The sequence below is a fragment of the Bos mutus genome, chromosome 24 (assembly GCF_027580195.1).
Source record: "Bos mutus isolate GX-2022 chromosome 24, NWIPB_WYAK_1.1, whole genome shotgun sequence".
In the NCBI taxonomy this organism is placed as follows: domain Eukaryota; kingdom Metazoa; phylum Chordata; class Mammalia; order Artiodactyla; family Bovidae; genus Bos; species Bos mutus.
The window spans coordinates 37,397,452-37,422,376 of NC_091640.1; the positions used below are offsets into that span (position 1 = coordinate 37,397,452).

General features: G+C 41.0%; 1 protein-coding gene across 1 annotated transcript in view; it reads right to left on the reverse strand.

The window, feature by feature from the left end:
* Positions 1-24,925, reverse strand: part of MYOM1 (myomesin 1) — a 122,146-nt gene that overhangs the window by 32,259 nt on the left and 64,962 nt on the right. Inside the window, exons 17-21 of the mRNA XM_005893650.3 lie at positions 23,555-23,676; positions 19,488-19,684; positions 18,648-18,774; positions 14,800-14,984; positions 10,321-10,435 (exon numbers count right to left, since the gene is read on the reverse strand). Coding sequence (XP_005893712.2) covers positions 10,321-10,435; positions 14,800-14,984; positions 18,648-18,774; positions 19,488-19,684; positions 23,555-23,676 — 746 coding nt within the window. The remainder of the gene's footprint in view (positions 1-10,320; positions 10,436-14,799; positions 14,985-18,647; positions 18,775-19,487; positions 19,685-23,554; positions 23,677-24,925) is intronic.

Sequence of the window (24,925 nt, forward strand, 5' to 3'; positions counted from 1 at the left end):
GAAATGTCCCCCATGTATTAATTTTAAGGGCTGTGTCTACTCCATTGGAAGTCGCAGATCATGTTTTATTTCTATTCCCAGTAACACAGGACTAATTCTTACAATTCATTGCTGTATAACAAGAAATGAAAAAGTGCTCTTATCAAAACTTAAGAAAGGACTAAGACCTAAGAATTCTGAGGTTTAAATAATATAGTACACAGCATGACTGAATCACAGAGAGTGTAAATGGAAAATTTTTTTGAATATCTGAATCGTTTTAAAGAGGAAAGGAGACATAATAGAGGCTGATTGGACCTTTTTTTGTGATTTACATGATATCTATTTTGGAGGCATGACAGATTATTCATATTAATCATTCATTGTTTTACTTGTAATCTCTTTTAAAAGGAAGTGAATCGTCCATATGCCTGCTGTTTATTATGTTGGAGATATGACTTAAGTTTACACAGAAAAAAGATATTGCTTAGGTTAAGAATCTTGACTTTTTATTAAAGAGAAAGATGTGACTTTTTGGCAAAGCAGTCATAAAATGGAAGGAATATGAACAATATAATTAGTTTGACTTTTCCCTCAAGTCCATGGATAAGCTTTGCACTATAACTCTTGACTCAATCCAGAATTTTACCCAGGACCAAGAAGTAATGCAGACAAGCTTCTCAGAGCCAGTGCTATTGTGACAAAGTCCACGCATTGGCCTTCCTGGATACTCGCTGGAGAATTCCACAGACCGTCACTTGGAACCTGTACTTCACTTGAGATGATTCTAACAAGCCTAGTTGGTTGGTTTCTCTCAATAGATTAAATCCGAACAAGAGAAGGAAGTAAGAAACTACCATCAGGAGAACAACAGCAGGAGAGGAAGCAGAAAACTAAAAAGCTGGCGCAAAGACATTACTTAGTAGAAGGACAAACAGCTCCTCACCCTGTAAGACATACTGTATTATAACACTGGGCAATAAATAAGGCTGATCCTTGTGGCTCCAAGTTACACAGAAAAAGGTAAATAAGTATATTGTATCCAAGAAGTGTATGAAACGTGTGTACTGAAATGTGGCATCTATTTTATGAGAATTTTAATCTAAGAGTCTTGATACAAAATTTTACATAGTTGATGGTCTAGCAATAAATTCTCAGGTAAATGAAACAACTGGCTATTTAAAACAATACTTTTTTCAGATTTCTGAATGGCCAGATTTGGTCCCAAGTCCATGTAACTTGAAGAATAGAAAAACTCTGCTTGGTTGATGTCTCAATTACCTCAGTTATTGAGTATAGAGATGTCTCATTGAACTATTCCAGAAAATTAATTTTTGTAAAGTACTTGGACATCTTTTGTGACAATATGAGATAAAACAAAGATTTTTTAAGTCCCAGGCAGTATGTGTGTTTCCACTTTAAGAGTTTTATATCATTAGGTTGTAGTTGGGTTTTAATGTAAGAAATTTAGTAATTTATGCTTTTAGAAAACAATGTGGGGTTTTTTTAAGTCTTAGATCAAAATTTATGATTTGAAATTAAGTAATTGACTGGAGGGGCAAAGTAAAAAGTAGGGATTAGATGTAATGTCGATGAGTAGCTAAGAGAGTTTTACTCATTTATGAAGCTTTTTTTGATTAATCATATCAAATCAGGACATGGTAGGGACTTCCTGGTGGTCCAGTAGATATTGGACCATTGCACTGCATCTGCCTTGCAATGCAGGGAACGAGGGTTTGATCTGTGGTCGGGGAACTAAGATCCTTAGGAGCAGGGCAACTAAGCTCGTGTACTGCAACCGCTGAGCCTGAGCACCACAGCTAGAGACTCTGCACCACAGCAAGATCTCCTGAGCCACAGCTAAGACTCGACATGGCCAAAAAAAATCAGGACATGGCGGACAGTATCTGTAGGGGGTAAAAGAGAGGCATGAACATTTCCTCAATTTATGTTCTTATAACTGTGGCTATAATGGGTGCTATTGGTTGATTTATTAAAATAAAGGGGAAAATAAAAAATAAAACTCTCTTCCATACTTCTATTTTAAAAATCAACGCTCATTAAGATGAGTGTTTGGTTAATTTTCACCTTTCAAAAAGTTGCATGTTTATCAAGAGCAGGGTTAAATGGTAATAGGGCAGGGGTTTTGTCTTCCATATTTCCTGTACATCTTTACATGTGCCAGGGGCTGGACTCTTAAGGGATTTAAAAGAGAAATGTCAGCTTAGAATTGCAGTGTTCAATTTTATTGGAACTGGTTTTAATAAAGCTTAAGCATAACACCAATATTTTGATAAACAGACAAGATGAAATAAAAATACCAACAAAGAAAATATTCTACTCACAGTCGGTCTCTTACTTATGCTTAGAATTCAAAGCTTGGTCTCCTCCCTGACAAACAATGATGCTGTCAACTGGCTGAAAGTATTGTTCTGAATGTGATCATAATCTCAAACTTTCAAAAAGTCAGATTAACTGAAAATAATTCAAGTACTAGTTTTCTAGGCATATTTCTTTGCCCCACAACAATTCTCATTAGAAAATGTTTAACTGAAATAACTTACAAAGAAAGAATATGGTTTCAACAGTATCACTGTGTAAATATAAAACAACTTTATCTTAAAATGATTAAAGCAGCAAATTACAGCTTTTTCCCTATTTGTCACATGAATTACAATGTTAATGCTCTCATATTCTTTCAATATAGCTTTTTAAATTCAAAGGCTTCTTTTACTGTTCAGCTTTAATTAATTTGTTAACATAGTTTTTTGAATGCTGCGGCTGCTGCTAAGTCACTTCAGTCGTGTCCGACTCTGCGACCCCACAGATAGCAGCCCAACCAGGATCCCCCATCCCTGGGATTCTCCAGGCAAGAACACTGGAGTGGGTTGCCATTTCCTTCTCCAATGCATGAACGTGAAGAGTGAAAGTGAAGTCACTCAGTCGTGTCCGATGTGTTTTTAAATACTAACTTAGCAGACCAAGTGTTTTACAATAATACCTATAATGGAAAATGAAAGTGAATTTGGCATTTGGAAAAAAAAGTGGCCTCTTCCTGCATTCTGGGTTTAAAAAAAGAGGAAAAAAAAGGATTTTGGAAAACAAAGAAATTACTTGTGACAACAAAGAATAAAGGTGAAGAGTTTAAAAGAAAAAGACATCCTTTGGAAAATTTAAAGAAGACAAAACAAAAATGAGCTCAGAGTTTCTTGTGTCTAAACAGGTAGGACATATCAGATTGTAGATTATCTTTGTGTGGTAAAGAAAGTAATCACATTAATCTGGAAAAACCATTTTTTCCAACACATTAAAATCTTAGAGGAATTAACAATGGCTTGATACATCCTGGACAAAAAATGCTAATGAGATTTTACAAAAGATACATGATACTGAAATGGATGATTCTTTCTATAAATACTCTAGGAAAACCAAGAGCAGGATAATGACAGCGTTTCTGAGAGGCCCCAGGCTGGTCCACAGCTACACCTATGGTGGTAAACCTGGCTCAGTGTCAGAATGAAAGAGATGCAGCTACAACATCCTCAAATTTTCTTTTTAGAATGTCCCACGGCCTGAGTTTTTGCAAGCCCTGAGCTGCTGTCAATCCATGGTTGAACTCATACATGACTAAAGGGCCACATTCACTAAAGTTGACTAAAACATGATCAAAATGGTCCTGATATTTAACGGGCAGGCAGCAAGTTAGATGTTTTGCTGTTAAAGTAAAGGAATTTCTATGGATGTTCTCATCTGAATGAAAGGCCATCTCACTTGCCCACAGAGCTGAGCCAGAAAAGTGGACCAGAATTTGTCAGGACTTAGATTTTTCTCAAAAACAACCTTCAAATCTAATAATAAACATGAAGAATTCAGTTAAGAGCAGAGAAGATTTGGCTACAGAAAATGAAAGAGATGATTCTAGTCTGAAAAGGATTTAAGAAGGGTTGTCTCTAGTCAGCTGCCCCAACCCTAAACACATTCTTAACATGGACACGAGGGGATACTGGGTTGCATGGGATGGCATTTTAGTTTTTGGCCGCATCTCGTAATATGCAGAACTTCCCTGGTCAGGGATCAAACCCTACCCCCATGTAGTAGAAATTCAGAGTCTTAATCACTAGACCAGAGAAGTCACTGGAGTGGCATTTAATGGTCCCTCCAGACTTGCCACTCCCCCCAGTAAGTGAATAGGTTAAGGGAGGTCCAGGACTAAAGTGAACTTTTTGGAAATGAACTTTATCCCACTTTTCTCTCCTCTCCAAATAGTAATCTTTTTTAAAAAAAAAGATAAAATTTAAAAGTGGGAATTCATCTTTCCAAACATTTAATAATTTGATATGAGAATTTTCTCATGTAATTTAGTCTTTAACATCTGCATTATGGGTCACTTTGATAAGCTTTTATTCTTTGTCCTTCTCCACTGGTGTGCATGAGTACATGTGTGTCTGTGTGTGTACGTGTGTGTGTGCCTGTGTGTGTGTGTGCCTGTGTGTGTGCATGGGTGGTGTTTAAAAACCTGGAGAGTGGGACAGAACGGAAGCGTTAAAGTGAATGAATTCAATCAGCTGCATGCATTAATAATACTGAGCTCCCCTATGTGGACCGCTCGCTGACCCACCACCTTAGTGCCACATCAGGATCTCCACTGAACCTCTCCCAGTTCACTCTTCATAACTGCACATTCATTATGAGATACTAGGGTTGGGATTACAAGCTGTGGCTACAAAACAGAGTCACACTCATTTGCCAAAGCATGGTAGCCATCCATTATTTTTTTCATCTATACACCAAGTACTAGGCTCTTGACATACACAGAGAAAACACAATTCCTATTTTGAAGGAGCCCACAGCCTAATGCTTATAAGTCTATTTAACTTATATGCAGAGTACATCATGTGAAATGCTGGGCTGGAGGAAGCACAAGCTGGAATCAAGATTGCTGGGAGAAATATCAATTACCTCAAATACACAGATGACACCACCCTTATGGCAGAAAGCAAAGAAGAACTAAAGAGCCTCTTGATGAAAGTTAAAGAGGAGAGTGAAGAAGTTGGCTTAAAATTCAATATTCAAAAAATGAGATCATGGCATCCAGTCCCATCACTTCATGGCAAACAGATGGGGAAACAACGGAAACAATGACAGACTTTATTTTGGAGGGCTCCAAAATCACTGCAGATGGGACTGCAGCCATGAAATTAAAAGACATTTGCTTCTTGGAAGAAAGGCTATGACCAACCTAGACAGAATATTAAAAAGCAGGGATATTATTCTGCTAACAAAGGTCCGTCCAGTCAAAGCTATGATTTCTCCAGTAGTCATGTACGGATGTGAGAGTTGGACTATAAAGAAAGCTGAGCACCAAAGAACTGATGCTTTTGAACTGTGGTGTTAGAGAAGACTCTTGAGAGTTCCTTGGATATCAAGGAGATCCAACCAGTCTATCTTAAAGTAAATTAGTCCTGAATGTTCATTGGAAGGACTGATGCTGATGCTCCAATACTTTGGCCACCTGATGCGAAGAACTGACTCGTTGGAAAAGACCCTGATGCTGGGAAAGATTGAAGGCAGGAGGAGAAGGGGATGACAGAGGAAGAGATGGTAGGATGGACATGAATTTGAGCAAGTTCTGGGAGTTGGCGATGGACAGGGAAGCCTGGCGTGCTGCAGTCCATGGGTTCACAAAGAGCTGGACATGACTGAGTGACTGAACTGAACTGAACAGTCTAATGCACAATTCACAAGCCTGGTTTCATACTTGAATTACCCAAGGAGCTAAACAAACAAACAAAAACAAACCTATGCCCAGGCTCAGTCCAGCAGACTCTGTTTTAACTGGCCTGGACAATAGTCTAAAATAGAGTCAGTATTTTCAAAAAGTTCCTGGCCTGATTTTAATGTAATGTACTGTCAAGGTTGAAAATTACCTTCCTAATGGATGAAAGAGAACAGACAGTGAGCAAATGTAAGTGAAGTTTTCTTGAGCTAATCTTGAAGAGTCAGCCTGACTTCCTGCTTTAGAATCCTTCAAAACTCCACCTCAAGGCCACTGAGCATCCTCAGCCCTACCAGGTCCTTGACCTCATGGACTGTAGCCTACCAGGCTCCTCAGTCCATGGAATTTTTCAGGCAAGAGTACTGGAGTGGGTTGCCATTTCCTTCTCCAGGGGATCTTTCCAACCCAGGGATTGAACCCAGGTATCCCACATTGTGGGCAGATGCTTTACCGTCTGAGTCACAAGAGAAGCCCTACCAGGTTCTACGACCAGTCAATTTTCAGAAACTGGGATTGGTCAGTAGGTTGTCAAACCAATCCCTGCTCATTATTCCTTCTGGAGCTTCAGTCTTCTAGCCTGCCTTGCTCCTGGTGAGAAGTCCTGACTTCCAGTAACTCAGTTCCTGCTGGGGACTCCGCCTGTGTCTGGGTTCTCCTGCCTCTCACCTCAGTTCCCCTGCCTACTGCAGGATTTCTGATAAGAACACAGGCAGCCGGTTCCACCCTCCGGATCACCTGCCACACTTTGGCAGGTCTCTCTCTTGTCTTCTGTCTGATCTAGCTCACCTTACCTCCACCTACAGCCCAGGCCTGACACAATCCACACAGATACTGTTTGAAAAAAGATCAAGTATCAAGACTAGAAGTGCGTCATATGTACCAACAAATCTACTCTAAATATTTCCAGCTCATTCTTCTTATAGGCTCGTTCAGCTACCAGATTTCTCCGGGAAGGGCGGCACACTTTTGATCCTCATTACCAGCATGACCAGACAGCGGGACAGTGGCTGAGTTACATCTGCTGGCGCTTTCATCAACTTCAAAAGGAGACCAGTGACCCTACCAACCCCAGTGGATTAGGTTAACTTTTACCTGGAATTCAAATTACATTCAAGGTATCTTGTTAGATGCATTTGAGGTTTGCTGTTACATGATAAGTTTTATTTTCTGTCTGAAATATTAATAACGTGTTCCAAAAAGAGTTGTTCTTCTGAAATAGCAATCCAAGTCTCACATTCCAAGCCCTGAAACTGATAAGCGACCCTCATCCCCCATCCCAAGCCCCAAATATTTTAGCATAAAATAAATACCTGGTTAAAAATAAAATTTGGTATTTAATAAAGTTAGTAAACACAGACAACCATAGGCTATATAAAATTTTTTTTTTTTGTCGATCTTGTGTGCTTTTATTTATTCGGGGTTTTGTTGGAGTATAATTGCTTTACAATATTGTGTTAGTGGGAAGCTACTATCTGGCACAGGGAGCTCTTGGTGCTCTGTGATGACCTAGATGGGTAGGGTGGAGTGATATGGGAGGGAGGTCCAAGATCGAGGGGGTATATATGTATACATGTAGCTGATTTACTTCTTTGTATAGCAGAAACTAACACATCACTGTAAAGCAATTATACTCTACTAAAAAATGCATTTAAGTTTTTACAGGGATTTATGAAACCTTAACACCTTGTTTGTAGCCTGTTTAACTATGGGCAATATTTTGTGACCCTCTATCTAAGGTTCCGTCACGTGCTATAAACTGTTTTCCTCTAGATTGCAAGCTCAGTAGGCAGTGACAAGTCATTTTATTCTACTCACGTGGTGCCCACACAGCACCTGGCATGAAGCAGGTATGCAGAAAGCATATGAATGTGCCTGAACATTCATGCAGGAATGAATGTGCCCACTGCCTGTGAAACAAGGACCAGTGTCTCCTGGGTTCTGGGCTCCTGCATGGCGATGCTTCAGACTTCCCTGGTGGCTCAGTTGCTATAGAATCTGCCTGCAATGCAGGAGACCCAGGTTCGATCCCTGGGTTGGGAAGATCCCCTGAAGAAGGAATTGGCAATCCACTCCAGTATTCTTTCCTGGGAAATCCCACGGACAGAGCTGCCTGGTGGGCTATGGTCCGTGGAGTTGCAAGAGTCGGACACGACTTAGCAACTAAACCACCACCGTGGAGATGCTTCAGGTCAGCATCTTGACTTGGTATCTCCCAGGAATCTTTCCTAGGTTGGAGCCGGTGGTTCGTGAGCAAGTTAATCTGGTGCTGTTTAGTCTGCAACTGTTGTTTGTAATTATATTCTGGGAATGAAATGGCCACAAAACAACTTTGGGGGCCTTATTCCACACCAGTGAAACAACACTTTCCCCTAGGAGCCCACCAGCAGACCCCTTTTTGAAGGCAAAGTTTCCATCATGGTGGCTTTGCCAATGTCCTGCCTGGCTACCTGCCATCCTGAGAGTTATTGATGAGAAAACAAGAAATCAATTTAAGCTTTTTTTCAGTCAATCCACTGCTTAACAGGTGCTTTTACTCATCAATGACTAGATTAAGAGCTTATTTGTATAGTAACCTAAATGGTCTTACACGAGTAGCCTTGCAGTTGGGCCCTTCGGCACGTCCACTCAGCACCTTGTATTTCTACACACTTGGTACCTGCCGGGTGTGATTTCTATAGAGATCTGTGTCCTCATGTCTTTGTGTGTTACCTTCTATCTGACACATGCGTTCCCAGCATTTTTCTGCTTTCTCATGACATTTTGCAAAGAGTACTTATATGAGGTATGGCACTCTCTCCCGACACACCTACTACACTTTGGTACAAGAAGGTCACTTCTGTCACACCCAGCTCTAGAGGGAAGTTACAAGAGTAGCTGAAAGTAGTTTATGAAGTAATAGGTTGAAAGGGGCAGGTACTTTCTCAAAGGGTGCATTTGACATTCTCTTTAAGCATCATGAAGTGAGAGCAGAATTTGCTATATTTACATTCTTTTCTTATCATAAAAACAAATATCACATTATATATCTGCTCTTTATTTCAATCTAGAAATAGGAAAGAGTTGAAGTGAGGGTGTTTGACTAGAATGAATATAAACTTAAAATAGGTGATTAATACTTTTTTTAATCCTCTCTCATTTCCAGTGCTTTCTTTCATGCAACTTTAATGAACTGACATATATAACTTTGAAAAGTGATAGAGACTAAATGACAAAATAAGTATTATATAATGATCTGGAGCTATTTGCCCAGTGAACACTGTAAACTTTGTTCTCGTAACAAAGGGAAAGACTGTCTTTCCTAGTCCAATCACGGCATCTGGAAACTGGGCCGTGAGGGCTGCCTCAGCTCTATAGATCATTCAGTCAGGACTGCTGTTAGCTTAACCCAGGGGTCAGCAAACTATGACTCGTGGGCTATATCTGGACCATTGCCTCTTTCTGTATGGCCTGAAAGCTAAGAATGGTTTTTACATTTTTAAATAGTTTTTTAAAAATCCAGAGAAGATTAATAGTTCAAGATGTGAAAATTAGTTACAATTCAAATTTCATAATGCATATAATTTATCATATTATATAATACATCTATCATGCACAATAAAGTTTTACTGATACAAAGCCACACTCATTTATGTATTGTCTGCAGCTGCTTTTGTGCCACAGCAGAGTTGAGGATAGTGACAGGCACCATATAACCATAGAGTTGAAAATATTTACTATCTGGCCCTTCACAGAGAAAATCTGCTAATTCCTGGTTTAACTTAGTAGCTACAATGATATAAACCCTACTTTTGTTTAAGGATCATGTTTGCTCCATGAGCTGTTCCAGCTTCTTCTGTGGTAGAAAAATATTCTTGTGGGAGTTAATGGACACTGTATAATAGAAATAATGTCCCAGGAATGTATACTTTAAACAGTTGGTCCAGAAAGCATAATTTGATCAAGAATTTCCGTGTTTTTAAGTATGAACCAAAGTAGTCCTAAAAGTGAAGTGAAAGTGTTAGTCGCTCAGTCGTGTCCAATTCTTTGCAACCCCATGGACTGTAGCCTGCCAGGGCTCTCTGCCCATGGAATTATCCAGGCAAGAATACTGGAGTGAGTAGCCATTCCCTTCTCCAGGGAATCTTCCAGACCCAGGGATCAAACCTGAGTCTCCCACATTGCAACCACTTCAAACCTGGCTCACCCCTGCCCTGAGGTCCTGTAATGGGGTAGATGATTGTCACGCCCGATGGTCATACTTGGGATTCCCTTGTGGCTCAGCTGGTAAAGGATCCACTGCAATGTGGGAGACCTGGGTTTGATCCCTGGGTTGGGAAGATCCCCTGGAGAAGGGAAAGGCTACCCACTCCAGTGTTCTGGCCCAGAGAATTCCATGGACTGTATAGTCCATGGGGTTGCCAAGCTGGACATGACTGACTTTCACTTTTCACTGTCATACTTATCAGTTGTTTGGATAGCATGCAGTGATGATTTTGAAAATGAGGAAAAACATAGAAGTAAGGCTGAACGTTACTTTGGTATCTTACACAGATGAGATAAACTTTAACGAAAAAGTAAAAGCCTACCTGGACGGGTTTCAGCTACAACAGGGCCAGCAAGGTCAGACGGCTTCCCGACACCCGCCTGGTTTATGGCTCGAACTCGGAACACGTAGCTCTCACCCTCCTTGAGGCCTTGCACCTGGAAGAAGCAGATATAGAAGTGATGGTCACTCTGTGTCATTTGAACAGAAGTGCTCTTCCCCTGTGGAGGTGATTCAGTTATACAGCACAGGATTTGGGTTCTAAACTTCATCCTGTCAGAGACTCAGTGTATGTCTTCAGCTAAGACTTTCTTCTTTCCCGACCATGTGCAAGTAGACATTTCCAAGATCCCTTGAAACTCAGATGTTCTTTCTTTTTTAGATAATTTAACAGCCACCAGCATCAGAAATAGGAGACTGATACCCGTATGTTTTACAGGAGTTTACCACCTTATTCTTTGGTGAAATGACAAAGTGCTCACAAGAGCATATGAGCTGCCCTCTTTTCCTGGTCCTTTTGGAACATTCCAGAGAAATTTCAGATAAAAGTTCTGGCAGGAGAGGGGAATTACAAGCATGGATCTTAGATCATGTATCACTTTCCATTTGTCTAAAAACATGTTAAAGCATTAGAACAAAAACAAATAATATAGCTATTTCTCACTAAACAGACAAGCAACTAACATGGCTGCAAATTTCGGTAATTTGTGAAGAGTCAATGTATTCAAATTTCAGGTCCACACACTGTTATGCATCAGGAAGACGTTTGCTGAGGACCTATATTATAAGTGAACCACTGAGCTAGATTTACAAGAGCGTGAGGAAAGTAAAAAATAAATATTTATAATATGCTTTTATACGACAGTCCCACTTCATAATTTTCTGTGACTTTCTTTGGGTTCAGCACAGTCTCATAAATAAAAAATAGTATAAACATTATCGATATTTTACAAAAATTATCTTTTTTAAAACAGTTGACTTTTAAAACCTATATCGTACTTTAAGAAGGAATTTGTTATACACACAGGACACAGTTTTTCCCATAGTGTTGTGATGGAGATTAACACCCACAATGGGATTTAAATCACACAAAGCTAGAATATATTTACTCAGCTAAGCAAAGGGTTTGTGACCATGCATTTAGGTGAGCTATGTATTAAATTGTTGGGTTTTTAATCTAATGATTTAATTGTGTTGTGTTTGTGATAACAGAATGCTACAGTTATGATAACAGAATGTTACTGTTACGATAGCTTTTACTGGAGCTAACGGATTTTTGAAATGATTTTAATCTGTAAATGAACTTGAATTTAGGCACAAGCTAAATGCATAAAGTTTTATGTATTTAAAGTCCATATTTAGAGATAATGCCAGGCAACTGTGGATCTACAAAAAGGAACAGAAACACTTCCTTGTTGTTTAAAAATAGACCAGTTGCCAGGTGCCTGCCACATCTGCACCTGCCGCTCGGGTAGTATGTGACCGTGAGTTAGATTTCGGCAACACGGCACGGGAAGGGAATCCACACATCCCGTGTCTAGTCACTGGGGTGGCAGGCACACCCCTGCACCCTTCCATGACTGCAGGGCAATGACTGCTGGGCTCAAAGCACTAGAGATGTGCCACATGCGCACACATCACATCTATTTTTTCCTTTTCTTGGATTTGTTTTCCTCCTTAAAATTTCCAAAAGAACCGCATTCCCTTGTCTTCTTCATCCTTGTTCCCTTCTAATTATTCATTCTCTTCTCGCCACACTGTAGCAGCAGATTGTAATTACCAATAAAAAAAGGAAGTGTGAGCTCAGCTGGTTAAATTTTTTGATGTAAAGCAATGCACCTTTAACTCCTTCTAGGAACCCCTAGACATTCCGTGCTCACATGAACAGGGATGCTTCTGGAAGATACCAGCTAACCCACTAGGTTCTGTGCAATGGTGCTAAAATCTCCTATTCCTGGAGTTAACATATCTCCTTTCCTCACTTAAACTTGATAAAGTTTTTTAACGTGTACATTTTTTTCTCCATTTCAGGCTTGAAACTTTTCTGAATATGAACCACCTGGAAGAGGGACTCCACATCATCGTGGGTGGGGGATTACGGGAACCTCAACTTTTCTTATGTCTTTACCATTTGAATTTATCATCATTAGCATCCATCCATTTTATAACCATAAGTGAAGTGAAGCTGCTCAGTCGTGTCCGACTTTTTGCAACCCCATGGACTGTAGCCTACCAGGCTCCTCTGTCCATGGGATTTTCCAGGCAATAGTACTGGAGTGGATTGCCATTTCCTTCTCCAGAATTTTTATAACCATAAAAGTCAATATTCTATTTTCACTTTAAAAATTGAGGCCAAACTCTAGGGTCATTTCCTTACAGAGAGTCCACCTCCTGCTTTGTGAGGGGCACTCAACCTCAGTCTCTCTCTTCCCCCTAAATTTGCCTTTCTTCTGTTTCTTGTCTTTTTTTTTTTTTTTAAATGAGTAACATTAACCAGTTTTTGATCTGCTTAAACTCTCTTATTTCCACTTCCTGTCCATTATTTTCTAGGCTCCTGGCCCCCTTTGCTTGACTTCTCACCCTTGTTTGGATCCTGTCTGTGGGACTCTCAGGACCCCTGTGCTGTGGCTGATGGAGGATTTGGAGGTTACGGGAGCTGTAAGCACACACCACCACCATCTAGGATGTGTCTGACCTGTTTTTCACTGGCTTTTGGGGTACGTTTGCATCCAGAGGCCTCCTGATTCTCTGGAGCCAAACCGCATCCTAGCTCCAGAACTTCCTTGACCTTTTCTCCGCCCCAGGAAACGTGACCTTCCTTATCCCTCATGGTTTTGTAAGGGGCTGGCAAGCTTACTGCATGTGCTAAGCTGAGTTAATGGCACACTGGATGTAACAGTAAAGGGTCATCTCTCCTGGAGAGTATATTTATATTTCTATGAGGACTATCAATGCCTTAACCCCAGAGCACTCTCTGTGACACATGGTGTTGATTCTACTGGCAGGTTGACAAGAGAAGTCTCTTAAAGTAGGTATACTCTGAGAATCCTCCAAGGCCTACCTCTGGGCAGGGGCCTATTCCACCAGCAGATAAGGCTGCACACTGAATGCCCAGGCAGCATTCTATCCAACTGTGATCATACAGCCACACTTCATTCTGAGTAACAGGGATCGGAGTCACATTCCCTACAGTTTCCGAGGCTCTGCTGTGGACTTGGGGTGTCCATATGCCATGACTGACAACAGGGGAAAACATGTTTTTGAGGTTTCCATTTGGTACTAGTGAGAGGGTCAGTGGCTATAGCAGAACCGTCTCTGGTAGATGGGAGTTAGAAACTGGTTTGGTTAGAACACTCTAGAGGAAACTGGAAGGCAGTGACATGGATAAGGGTGAAGTCAAGGTCAAGAGTTGAGTCATTCTTCTGGCCCCTGAGAGCTCACCTGAGCACAGGTGTGAGAGGGCAGGTGAGGTGAGGCCATGCATGACTCAAGGGATTGGAGTTTAAGGCTCACAGGTGTGCTGTGGATGTTGCTAAGTCACTTCAGTCGTGTCCGACTGTGTGCGACCCCATAGGTGGCAGCCCACCAGGCTTCTCTGTCCCTGGGATTCTCCAGGCAAGAACACTGGAGTTGGGTGGCCATTTCCTTCTCCAATGCATGAAAGTGAAAAGTGAAAGTGAAGTCCCTCAGTCGTGTCCGACCCTCAGCGACCCCATGAACTGCAGCCTTCCAGGCTCCTCCATCCATGGGATTTTCCAGGCAAGAGTACTGGAGTGGGGTGCCATTGCCTTCTCTGTCACAGGTGTGAACTCTATGAAAATAACACCCTCAAATCAAAAACACCCTCAAAAGTATGTGAAGTAGGAATGAGAATGTCACCTTTTGGGGATGGTAAGTAATAACATCTTAAGACTGGAAATAATGAAGATATGAGGTGGGTAAGTGGAGATGAAGAGGAAAACAAGAGAGAGGAGAAGTAATTTCTAAAGCCAGGCAAAGAGATTCAGGTCAAATTATAACCAAATTGTTTTAAGCATCAGAAACGTCCCCAAACCCTGCTGCTGCTGCTGCTGCTAAGTCGCTTCAGTCGTGTCTGACTCTGTGCGACCGCATAGACAGTAGCCCACCAGGCTTCCCCATCCCTGGGATTCTCCAGGCAAGAACACTGGAGTGGGGTGCCATTTCCTTCTCCAATGCATGAATGTGAAAAGTGAAAGTGAAGTCGCTCAGTCATGTCTGACTCTAGCGACCCCATGGACTGCAGCCTACCAGGATCCTCTATCCATGGGATTTTCCAGGCAAGAATACTGGAGTGGGGTGCCATTGCCTTCTCCGCCCCAAACCCTACCCACTGCCAAATGGAAGCCTACCAGGAGCCCAACACATGACACCAACCAACACTGAGATGCTCTCTTTTATCTCCTTGACTTTAAAATTACCCTGTTAGAAGACCCCTTTTTCTTAAAAAAAAAAAAAAAAAAAGAGAGAGGGAAACTTTCTCAAACTGTCAGCATCCTCTGACCTTCAGGTATGTGTGTTTCAGAGCCGCCTGATTGAGTCCTCGCCACCGGTCCTCTCTGGCACTGGCCTCCTTTATGTCCACAAAGTAGCCAGTGACTGGAGTCCGTCCTGAGTGGATGGGAGGCTTCCACTGCAGAACCAGGGAGGTTTTCCTGACTTGACTGTACTTGAGACTGTGCGGTGGTCCTGAAGAGTGAAAGACAGAGAGACCCATGTGTAAAAATCATAATGGAGATAAGAAAACTCCAGTGTGTGTGAACCTAGCGCCACACTCACGGTCTTAAACTGAAACTTCTCTTGTAAAACCTACTATTCCTATGGAAACAGGTATCTTGCGGTCATTTTGTACCAAGTTTTCTTAATGGCTCTGCATCAGCCTATTAGGACCCTTTATGGGCAGCAAGTGTGAGGCCAGTTCGAGGTGCCCTCCAGCGGCCGGATGAAGCGTTGCCCTCCAGCTGTCCTCAAGCCTGTGTTCCTCACCTTTTACCGGGACAGTTTAATTTGGTTGCAGATTCAGTTTCTGATTATTTTTGGCTGACAACCTGAAAATGCACCCCAATATCAATTACAATGAAGCAAGCAACTCTATCTGATGGCTTGTGAATATAGAAAAAGAAATACATGGGACATCCCTCGTGGTCCATTGGTTACGAATCAACCTGCTAATGCAGGGGACACAGGTTTGATTCCTGGTCCCGGAAGATCCCACGTGCCTCAGGACAACTAAGCCTGTGCATCACAACTACAGAGTCTGTGCTCGAGGACCTGGGAGCTGCAGCTGCTGAAGCCTGCACACCCCAGCCTGTACTCCACAAGAGAAGCCACCACAGTGAGAAGCCCACACACCACAACTAGAGACAGCCCTTACACACAGCAGTGAAGGCCCAACACAGCCAAAAATAATAAATAAATCGTTTTTTCAAAAAGAAAAACAAATATATTGCACAATAGCTCCCCACTGGAAGGATACCCATAAAGCATATATTTCATATAGGGGTAAAAACAAACTACGCTTGTGGTTACAAAGAACTTTCACCAAAACAAATACATTCAATCCCATGGGTCCTGAATCTGTGTTAAACCTTACTAGGCACTTCACATCCTTTCATCTCATCCATTCCTAAGACAACTAACAGAAAGCTTGGGGAAGCCAAGGAACTTGATCAACCTGTTCTGGAAGGAAATCAAACATCCCCTGTGTGTGTTCTTTGCACTCTTGGGAGAGTCCCAGCTACTCAGTGATTACCTGAGTCTTCGCATGACTGTCAGCTGCTATGCAGGTGATACAGTTATTTGTTTTCCTTTTTTTTTTTTTTTAAATAACAAGTGATTTCTAACCAACCAATCAAAATCACCTGAACTGACTCATGGTGGCTTGAGAGCCAACAACAAGTGCGAACGCCATCGTGCTATCCCTTGGGGTTTTGTTAGGGATTGCTCAATGTTGCCTGGGCCCTTGACCCAGTGGCTTAACAGTCACAATGAGTCATCCTTGTCTCCTGATGATGCCTGGTGTGGAAACAGGTTTGAACAATAACACCAGTACCTTACCCTGGCACGGCACGTTCTGTTATGCAGATAGCTTCCATGACCATTGTCCTGTGTCATCCTCAGGAGCCAGGGAGCCATCCTAACAGTAGCCCAAGCCCTGTTTTCCAGGCGAGGATCACTGCGCTGCTGCTTCCTAACCCCCACGTCTAAGAATTAGCAGACCCAGCTCTCAAACCTAACTGCCACTTGGTGCCTTTGTGACCCCCTGATTATCATTTAACCTGAATCTGTTTCTTCATCTGTAAAACAAAGGGATAACAAAACGTCCTAAATGCTCTCATCTGTCATCAGGCTTTCTTGATTCATGATTTGCCCAACACTTCTCAGTAAGTCAAGGGTGGATCTGGGAATAGACAGGTCTTGGGGATGGAGAACTGCCCCATTCACTTCTCTGATTTGGGAGCACTCATCCTGCAACTTCTTTTGCTAACTACATCGCTTTCTGTCAGATCATTTTCCATAGGTCTGCTCAGAATTTGTTGGTCTCTAGTCATTCACATTTTAACTTTATTCAGGAATTGCAAGAATTTAAAAGCAGACCTACTTTTGTGTAGGAGGCAGAAAGAACTTAAGAAATAGCACCAGCTTCAAGAAAGTGCTAGGAAAGGCAATGTGTTTACCGCTTGTATTTACTGAACCTGAGTGAACACTTGAACTTCTCTTGAGTTTCTCTTGTAATCTTTGTATTCACATTTGATAGAGATGTGATGCAGATGGATACTGGCTAAGTTAAGGCAAAAAGATGGTTCTCCAAGGGTGCTAAGGTTTCACCAGAGGAAGAGGGTGGCCCTGGGAGCAGACTGGGTCCAACCAGTGTGCCCAGGACTGCAGCCTACCAGGCTCCTCTGTCCATGGGATTTTCCAGGCAAGAGTACTGGAGTGGGTTGCCATTGCCTTCTCCAATACATTGCAATAGGCTGTCATATCTCTGTAGTCTCTCTGAAACTGCAAGCTTTCCATTTATCCCGGTTTTCCTGTTGAAATTAACTTGTTTTGGAAATCAGGTCATTTGCCTGCAGAGTTCCCTCAGTCTAGACTTGCTGCTAGCATCTTCATGGTGTAATTTAACACGTTCCTCTGTCTTTTGTATTTCCTGTAAACTGACAGTAAAATCTAGAAGCTTGACCAGAACAGCAGGTATTAAACAAGCTGAATATTGAACCCAAGGGAGAGCTTAGTCATTCTATGGCACTAAAGTATTTGGGTCTTTGAAGTTAGTGATATTGGAAGCAGAATAAAACCATCCACCAAATACATTGTTGCTAGTCTGACTCTGGGCTTTGCTAGTGGCTCAGTCGGTAAAGAATCCGCCTGCGATGCGGGAGATCTGGTTTGGATCCCTGGGCTGGGAAGATCCCCTGGAGGAAGGCATGGCAACCCACTCCAGTATTCTTGCCTGGAGAACCCCCATGGACAGAGGATCCTGATGGGCTGCAGTCCATGGGGTTGCAAAGAGTCAGGCATGACTGAGTGACTAAGCACAGTCTGACTCTTAATGACTTGACAAATTAGTTAGTATCCAGTCTTTAGATTTGTTCACTGTTGTAGCTGTGTAAGAGTTAAAGGCATAGGTGAATGTTTCTGGCTTCTCCCTATTTTTTTCAACCAACCATCCTCTATGACAACCTCCAAAGTAGAGTATTTCCAGGATCTTTGTTGTGATGCAGAGATGGGGAAAAGTTGACATAGGGAGACAGGGCTGGGGAGGTAAGTAAAAGATTTAAGAGGATCAAGGCAGGACTTAAGTCCTAGGCAGGCACATTGGGTCCTCCGTGTGTACAGTGAAGAGTTGGGAGCCAGGGAGGAGGAGAAAACAGGAAGGAGGCCATAGGGGCTGGGTCTGGGGAAGGGGATCGCCAGAGATTGATAAATGAGAGGCTCCAGAGCATTAAGAGAATGTGTGACAACTCAGGAGTGCAGGAAGACGCTTTAGAGAAATGTAGTGGGGATGTGTGAATTGAATGTCTTTCAGTGGTCTTTAAGAAGCAGAAGCAAAGATGGGTATTTCTGTTGAATAATTAAGTAGCATTCAACGTGTGTGCTTCTGTCCATCTTACTCCATACAGAGGCTGAGCTATGGGGACTCTAGGATTTATCTGGAATATAAGAAATTTATACTCAGTTTTATATTGGTTCCTATTAATAGATTTGTAAAAATATTTTACATGAACATGAGGGGCCGAGAGAACTTGTCTCCCTTAGAAGCTATGTAGCACTTAAATTTAGTTCCAAATTGTAGGATCCATTGGAAGAAGCTCTGAGCCTCAGTGCTGAGACACGGTCTCCCCGAGTTACCTGGAACAGCAATGGTCCATTCTTCACATTTGAAGCTGGGGCTTACTGCTGAGGGCGCCCCCAACCCAGCGATGTTTATGGCCGCCACTTGGAACTGATACACCATGTTCTCCTTCAGGTTGCTAATCTGCAACATGGACAGCATCACAGAGAGTGAAGGTTTCAGGTTTGTTTCAACATTGCATTTATTTAGAGTATGCGTTGGACATACTCTAGGATGATCCCCAGTGAGTCACACCCTTCTTGTAATCTCCTCGTGAATGTAGGTGAAACCTGAGACTTGCTTCTGGGCAACAGAACAGGGCAGGGGTATTGGAATATCAGTCCTGTGATTGTGTTGCATCAAATGGCAAAGGAGGAGATACATTTCATATGTAATTAAGATTACTAATCAGTTGGTGTTGAGTTAATCAAAAAGGAGATAGATTATCCTATGATACTGCAATTTATATAAGAAATACATGTTTTTGTCTTTTGTCTCCATTCCTGGCACAGAGCTCCTAAAACACTTGGAATTTCCCAAGTGATGAGAGTGACAAACATCTTTTACTGTGTTAATGAGGTGACTTTAGAAAAGCATCTAAAGATGGGGCCTGACTGCCAGGGCCCATAATCATGTACTTAGAGGGTGGGAACTTTCAGCCTCATCCCAGACCTCTGGACCTCTGTAGAGGGAAGATGGGCTGGAGATTAAGTTCATACACCAATGGCCAATGGTTTAATCAATCGAGTCTATGTAGTGAAGCCTCCATAAAACCTGCGTCTCTTATACGTATCCTGCATTGGCAATTCTTTACCACTAGTACCACTTGGGAAGCCCACAGAAGGCCACACACTTACCTTATATGCCTCATCACTGATGGCTTTGATGTTGGCTTCTCTCCATCTTCCTGGTACCCCGTCGATTACTTCACGATAGTTCACATAATAGCCCGTAATTTCAGCCCCTCCAGTCTTATCTGGCTGCTTCCATCCAAGAACCATTGAGTCACGAAAACTTTCGAGACAAGTGATGTCACAGGGTGGAGATGGTGGTGCTGTTGTAACATGAAGAGCTTGTGAGTGGACAGAACTGCTTCTGTGATTCTACACCCATCAAACCGTCTCACTGATGGCACCACTGATGCCGTGTGGGAGGGCACTAGTTCTTGAATGTAAAACTAAAACGTAATACCAGCGAGCAACTTGGTGTCCATTTGATGCTCAAGGAAGAAAACTGACACACAGTAAAACCTGCACCACAGTTATTATTCCAAAGACAAAAGAACCTGCCCCCTTCATTCCCAAGGAGAAAGAAGCTTTGAAACATTAACAGCAAAATGTTAGTGTTTCTAACAAGATCCTGAAAAAACTAACAATATTCTGAAGAATGATGCATTCCCCATATGAAGAAATATTTCCCAAGATATATATATATATATTTTTAAATAATACTTTATATATTTTTACTGCTTAGTTTTCATCTTGCCTTATGTATCTCAACTCTAAATTTTAGGACAGAGGTACATACTATCTCTTCATTCCTAAAACAATAGCATGAAAATGTAAGATATTTTCTTTTTTTATGTAGCTTTGTTTTTATTTGCTCCCTGAGAAAAATGGTATATGTATATCAATTTCTGCCTTGATTCATTTATTAAGAATTTCCATATATTTCCAAACAGCTAGCATTTTACCTCTGAGACACATACATCTATGTGAGACCTTACAACTATATAAGTTCTGTCTATACACAGGAAAAATCATATTCTGAAGCTCAGCTAAATTCAGCATTAATTTTTTTTCTTAAACCAAGAACATTCTTCCATGTGATTCTTCTCTTAGACTCCATTATTTTAAACCTGATATTGGATTATTATTCAGATGGCATGAAATACTACATAGCTATCACTATGTTTATTAGTGCTTAGTCAGGAAAATATTTGGATACTATTTTAAAAGTTTCCCTTCATTTATGTGGCTTTGCTGATAGAACTTTCTCTCAACTACTGAAAATACGGTTTTTCTGATAAAAAAGAGAGGGTGGTTGGTGAAAAGAAATCCACTCGATATGCAGTAACATTAGAAAGAATTTTCTGAGTATTTATGTGGGTTACCAGAGATAGGAACCATCTCATTCTTATTCAAAAAGATTCTCAGAACAATAAAGATTAAAAAAAAAAAAAAAAACACATTTTCCCTCTCTCCCTCCCATCACCAACCTCCTGCATTCACTGCATTTAAAAACTTTTTCTCTTTCTCTGTTTCAGAGCAGTGTTGAATATGAATTCTCAAATGAGTTCACCCCATCTCATCTTGAGTTAAAGGGGTAAATAAAGGTGTCAAAAAAGCAGAGGTTACAGAAGTTAGAGGTGAGGTAGGTATAGGGGATGGGTGAGAGGCATGCTACAATTTATCAGTATATACTAATTAATTCTTTTTTATTCAATAAGAGAAACATTGTCTCTTAGAATATATAAACCACAAGCACCAAATACCTTGATAAAAAAATCTGATTACTGATAATTAGTCTTTCTATTTTACTTCTGGTTAGGTAATTAATCTTACTGGTAAATAGTCTTAGTTCTGGGAATATGAATAATATATAATTGAATATAGTGGTATGTGATTATAATACCATGTTAAACTTTTCATGATTACTCAAAGACATATCGTTACTTATGTTTATTTGAATTAAATGTGAAGGTAATTTGAAAACCTAAGGATAAATAACAGAAGTTAATAACTATGACCCTAATAAAATGTCAGTTCTTTGTGAAATATTTTTCCTATCCATTTACCAAAATGATATTTCGAAGGACCTCTTACAAGCTACGATTATCGAATTTTCCCTGCTCTCATCTCTAACTCTCAGCAAAATGAGGCCAAAGGTGTGTCTATTTGACAAGCTAGAAGGGACTCAATAACCAAATTCCTTTAAATATTTCTATTGTCATTAAGCACAATGAATTATGCGTCAAAGCCAAGTTCACAGAAAACTACTTCTATGACTCATTAAACAAAGGTATTACAAATGGGTAACTGAAAACACATAAAATTAAGAATGAACACTGATGAAAGTGAACACAGATGGAAGACGGTGATATGGACAATGAGCCGTGAGGACGCTGATGTGAACAGATGAGACGCTCTTACTGTTTCAGCGCTCACCTAGGTCCTTCTTCTTTCTCAGAGGCTCAGACTTACTTTTCCCCTCAAGGGCTGCTTTCTTTGATGGCAGGGAAAGCGCTTCCTGAACTGTTTCACTTACTTTACTCACTTCTGTTTGGCCCAGGTTGTGAGCGCTATTGGGTAGTGAAGGTTGGTTAAGTTTGCTACCAAGCAAAGCATCTTTCTTAAAGGTTGGCCGGGAGGTGTCATGCATGCCTCCCCTGGAGTCTGTTAGTCCACCAGGTGTCTCATTCAGTTCAGGCCACACATCTGGAGACACTCCTCCCCCTACAATTGCCAGATAACAACAGAAACACTTTGAGCCAGGACGCAGTACAGATCGCGCTTAGAATAAAAGAGAAAAACATTAGCACCGCACACAGAACAAAAACAATCTTGGTTTAAGGGAAATCACCTGAATTTGCAAGAAATATGGAAAGCATACATTTCACATAACTAACACCAAGGAAACATTTCAACTTCTCCATATTTTGGGAAAAGAAGAAATGAGAACAAAAAACCAGAGACAGAACAAGAACCATTTGGATTTGCAGGACCCAAGTAAATATAAGAACAAGCACTTCTCAGACATTTCTTGAGATATAAGTTGCATTATTCAACAGAATGGGGGGTGGGGGGAGTGCACAAGAGACAAACAAAGATCTTGATTATGTAACAATTAGAGTTATGTACCTTATTGATATAGTAATGGTCTGTACCTCCCAATCTCAAAGAAACATGTTAACTATGTCCTTATAATACGAACATATTATAGGGAATGTTAAAAAGTAATACAGGGGAATTCCCTGGAGATCCAATGGTTAAAACTCTGTGCTTCCACTGCAGGGGGCACTGGTTCCAACCCTGGTTGGGGAATTAAGATCCCACATGCCTTGTGACAAAAAAAAAAAAAAAGTAATACGAGATGCTAACTGAAGACAACTGGTATTAAATAATCTTTCTATTTACATATTTGCTGCTGCTGCTGCTAAGTCACTTCAGTCGTGTCCGAATCTGTGTGACCCCATAGACGGCAGCCCACCAGGCTCCCCCATCCCTGGGATTCTCCAGGCAAGAACACTGGAGTGGGTACTGTGATATAGTAGCAAAACATATTTGCTACTGTATCACAGATTTCATTTTTATTGCTTGAACTACCTGGGTTCCTTCCCCACCTTAAGATTGGGAGGCACATCATTATACATACATATAATTACTTTATTACTGGTTTTATTCTGTTGGTTACTTTGCCAGCAGAGATGAAACATATGATTAAGCAACCACGCATGCCTTACACGAATTTTAGCAGAGTTTATAGAAGGCAGGTTAATGTGCTGTTACTGAAAACAAGCCAAGCTCTGCTGCAGATGGAATGGCTTTTAGGTATGAGATGATCTGGTTATGGGTGATACACCACCTCATGGGATTGGATGGCCCTCTGTATTCCCAGGAGGAGCACCAAGTTAAAATGGAGTTTCACACAATGGGAATGAATATCTGAGGACACTTGGGCTGATGAAGATGGAAAGACTATACAGAAGCACAGAATCTGGATAAGTGATGGAGATCTGTAAAAGAACAGCTGTGGAAGATTAGAGGTCGCCTGGAGTCAGAGACAATGACCATCTGAGGATGGGATCATTGAGCCATCTTAGAAACTTGACACAGTCTCTGGAGGGGATGGTATCTTTCGTTGTAACTTAGAAAAAAATCATTCCCGCCCCCTGCACCCGTAAAGCTGTGCATGAAGAACTTACCAATAGCAGCTTTTACTTCAATTGCTTCTGAATTCTGTGAATATTCACTAAGTCCAGCTGCGTTAACTGCTCTGACCCGGAAAATATAACTCTGACCGGTCTTCAATCCATGACAAGTAAATCTGAAAGGGAAGAAAAATTTTTTAAAGTTTCCCAGGAGGAAAATTAGGGAACTAAACTAAATTCTGTTAGTTTAACAGAATGATCTGGCTTTATGAAAACCATTCATTTTTTCAAAAGGAAGAAAAGGATGTAGAGAGATCCAGGTAACATACGTACCTTAAACAAGAAGGCATCTCAGGCAATTTTCTAAACTCACTCTGTCAAACAGTGAGGAGTCCTGGTTTTCCCCTGAATAAACACCCTATCCTTTTTGAACCTGTGTGTACTTATCAGTAAAATGGAGATAATAATGCCTTCACACAATTCTTGTGTGAAGATTGACCATAAATTATATATAGTACAGGGGAAGGAATAAATTAGGGATTAATAGACACACTACTATATATAAAATAGATTAATATCAAGGTCCTACTGAATAGCGAAAGGAACTATATTGAATATCTTGTAACAACCTATAATGGAAAAGAATTTGAAAAGAATATCTATATCTATACATAAACTGAATGACTTTGCTATATACCTGAAATATTATAAATCAACTATACTTCAATAAAAAATTAAAAATAAATTTTAAAAAGTATAATAGTACCCATTATAGGCCCTGGATATAAGAAGCACTGACTAAATAATAGGTGGTATTAATAACATTATTAATGATTATTTCAGGGTTATATTTATAGTTCTAAAGCATTGGTTGCCCCTTGTCACAGAGGCCTACTCGCTGCCTCCCTGCATGCCGTGGAAGGTAAAATTACTTGAAAAATTACACTAGAATCTGAAAATTAGGTGAAAAATTGACTTGAGAATTGTCATGTACATTTTAAGGTTCAGTAATGAGGTGTGAATCCATGGGCAGTTTCACACATAAAACAATCTCACTTTCTTAATAGTTATCAGGGCTATAAAAAAACCTGTTTCATGAATCACAGTAACATTCTAATCCATCCTAAGGACTGTAAGTAGAGGAAACTACAGCCTGCTGATGACCCTGCCACTATCAGCAAGTTGAAATATTTAAAACAGGCAGCCATAGTGTAGGCCTGGAGAAGGCAATGGCAACCCACTCCAGTCCTCTTGCCTGGAGAATCCCAGGGACGGAGGAGCCTAGTGGGCTGCCGTCTATGGGGTCGCATAGAGTCCGACACGACTGAAGCGACTTAGCAGCAGCAGCATAGTGTAGGCCAGCTCAGTTCAGTAAACATTTAGCAAGCGCTTCAGTGTTCCAGACACTGAGCTAGGTTGTGAAGA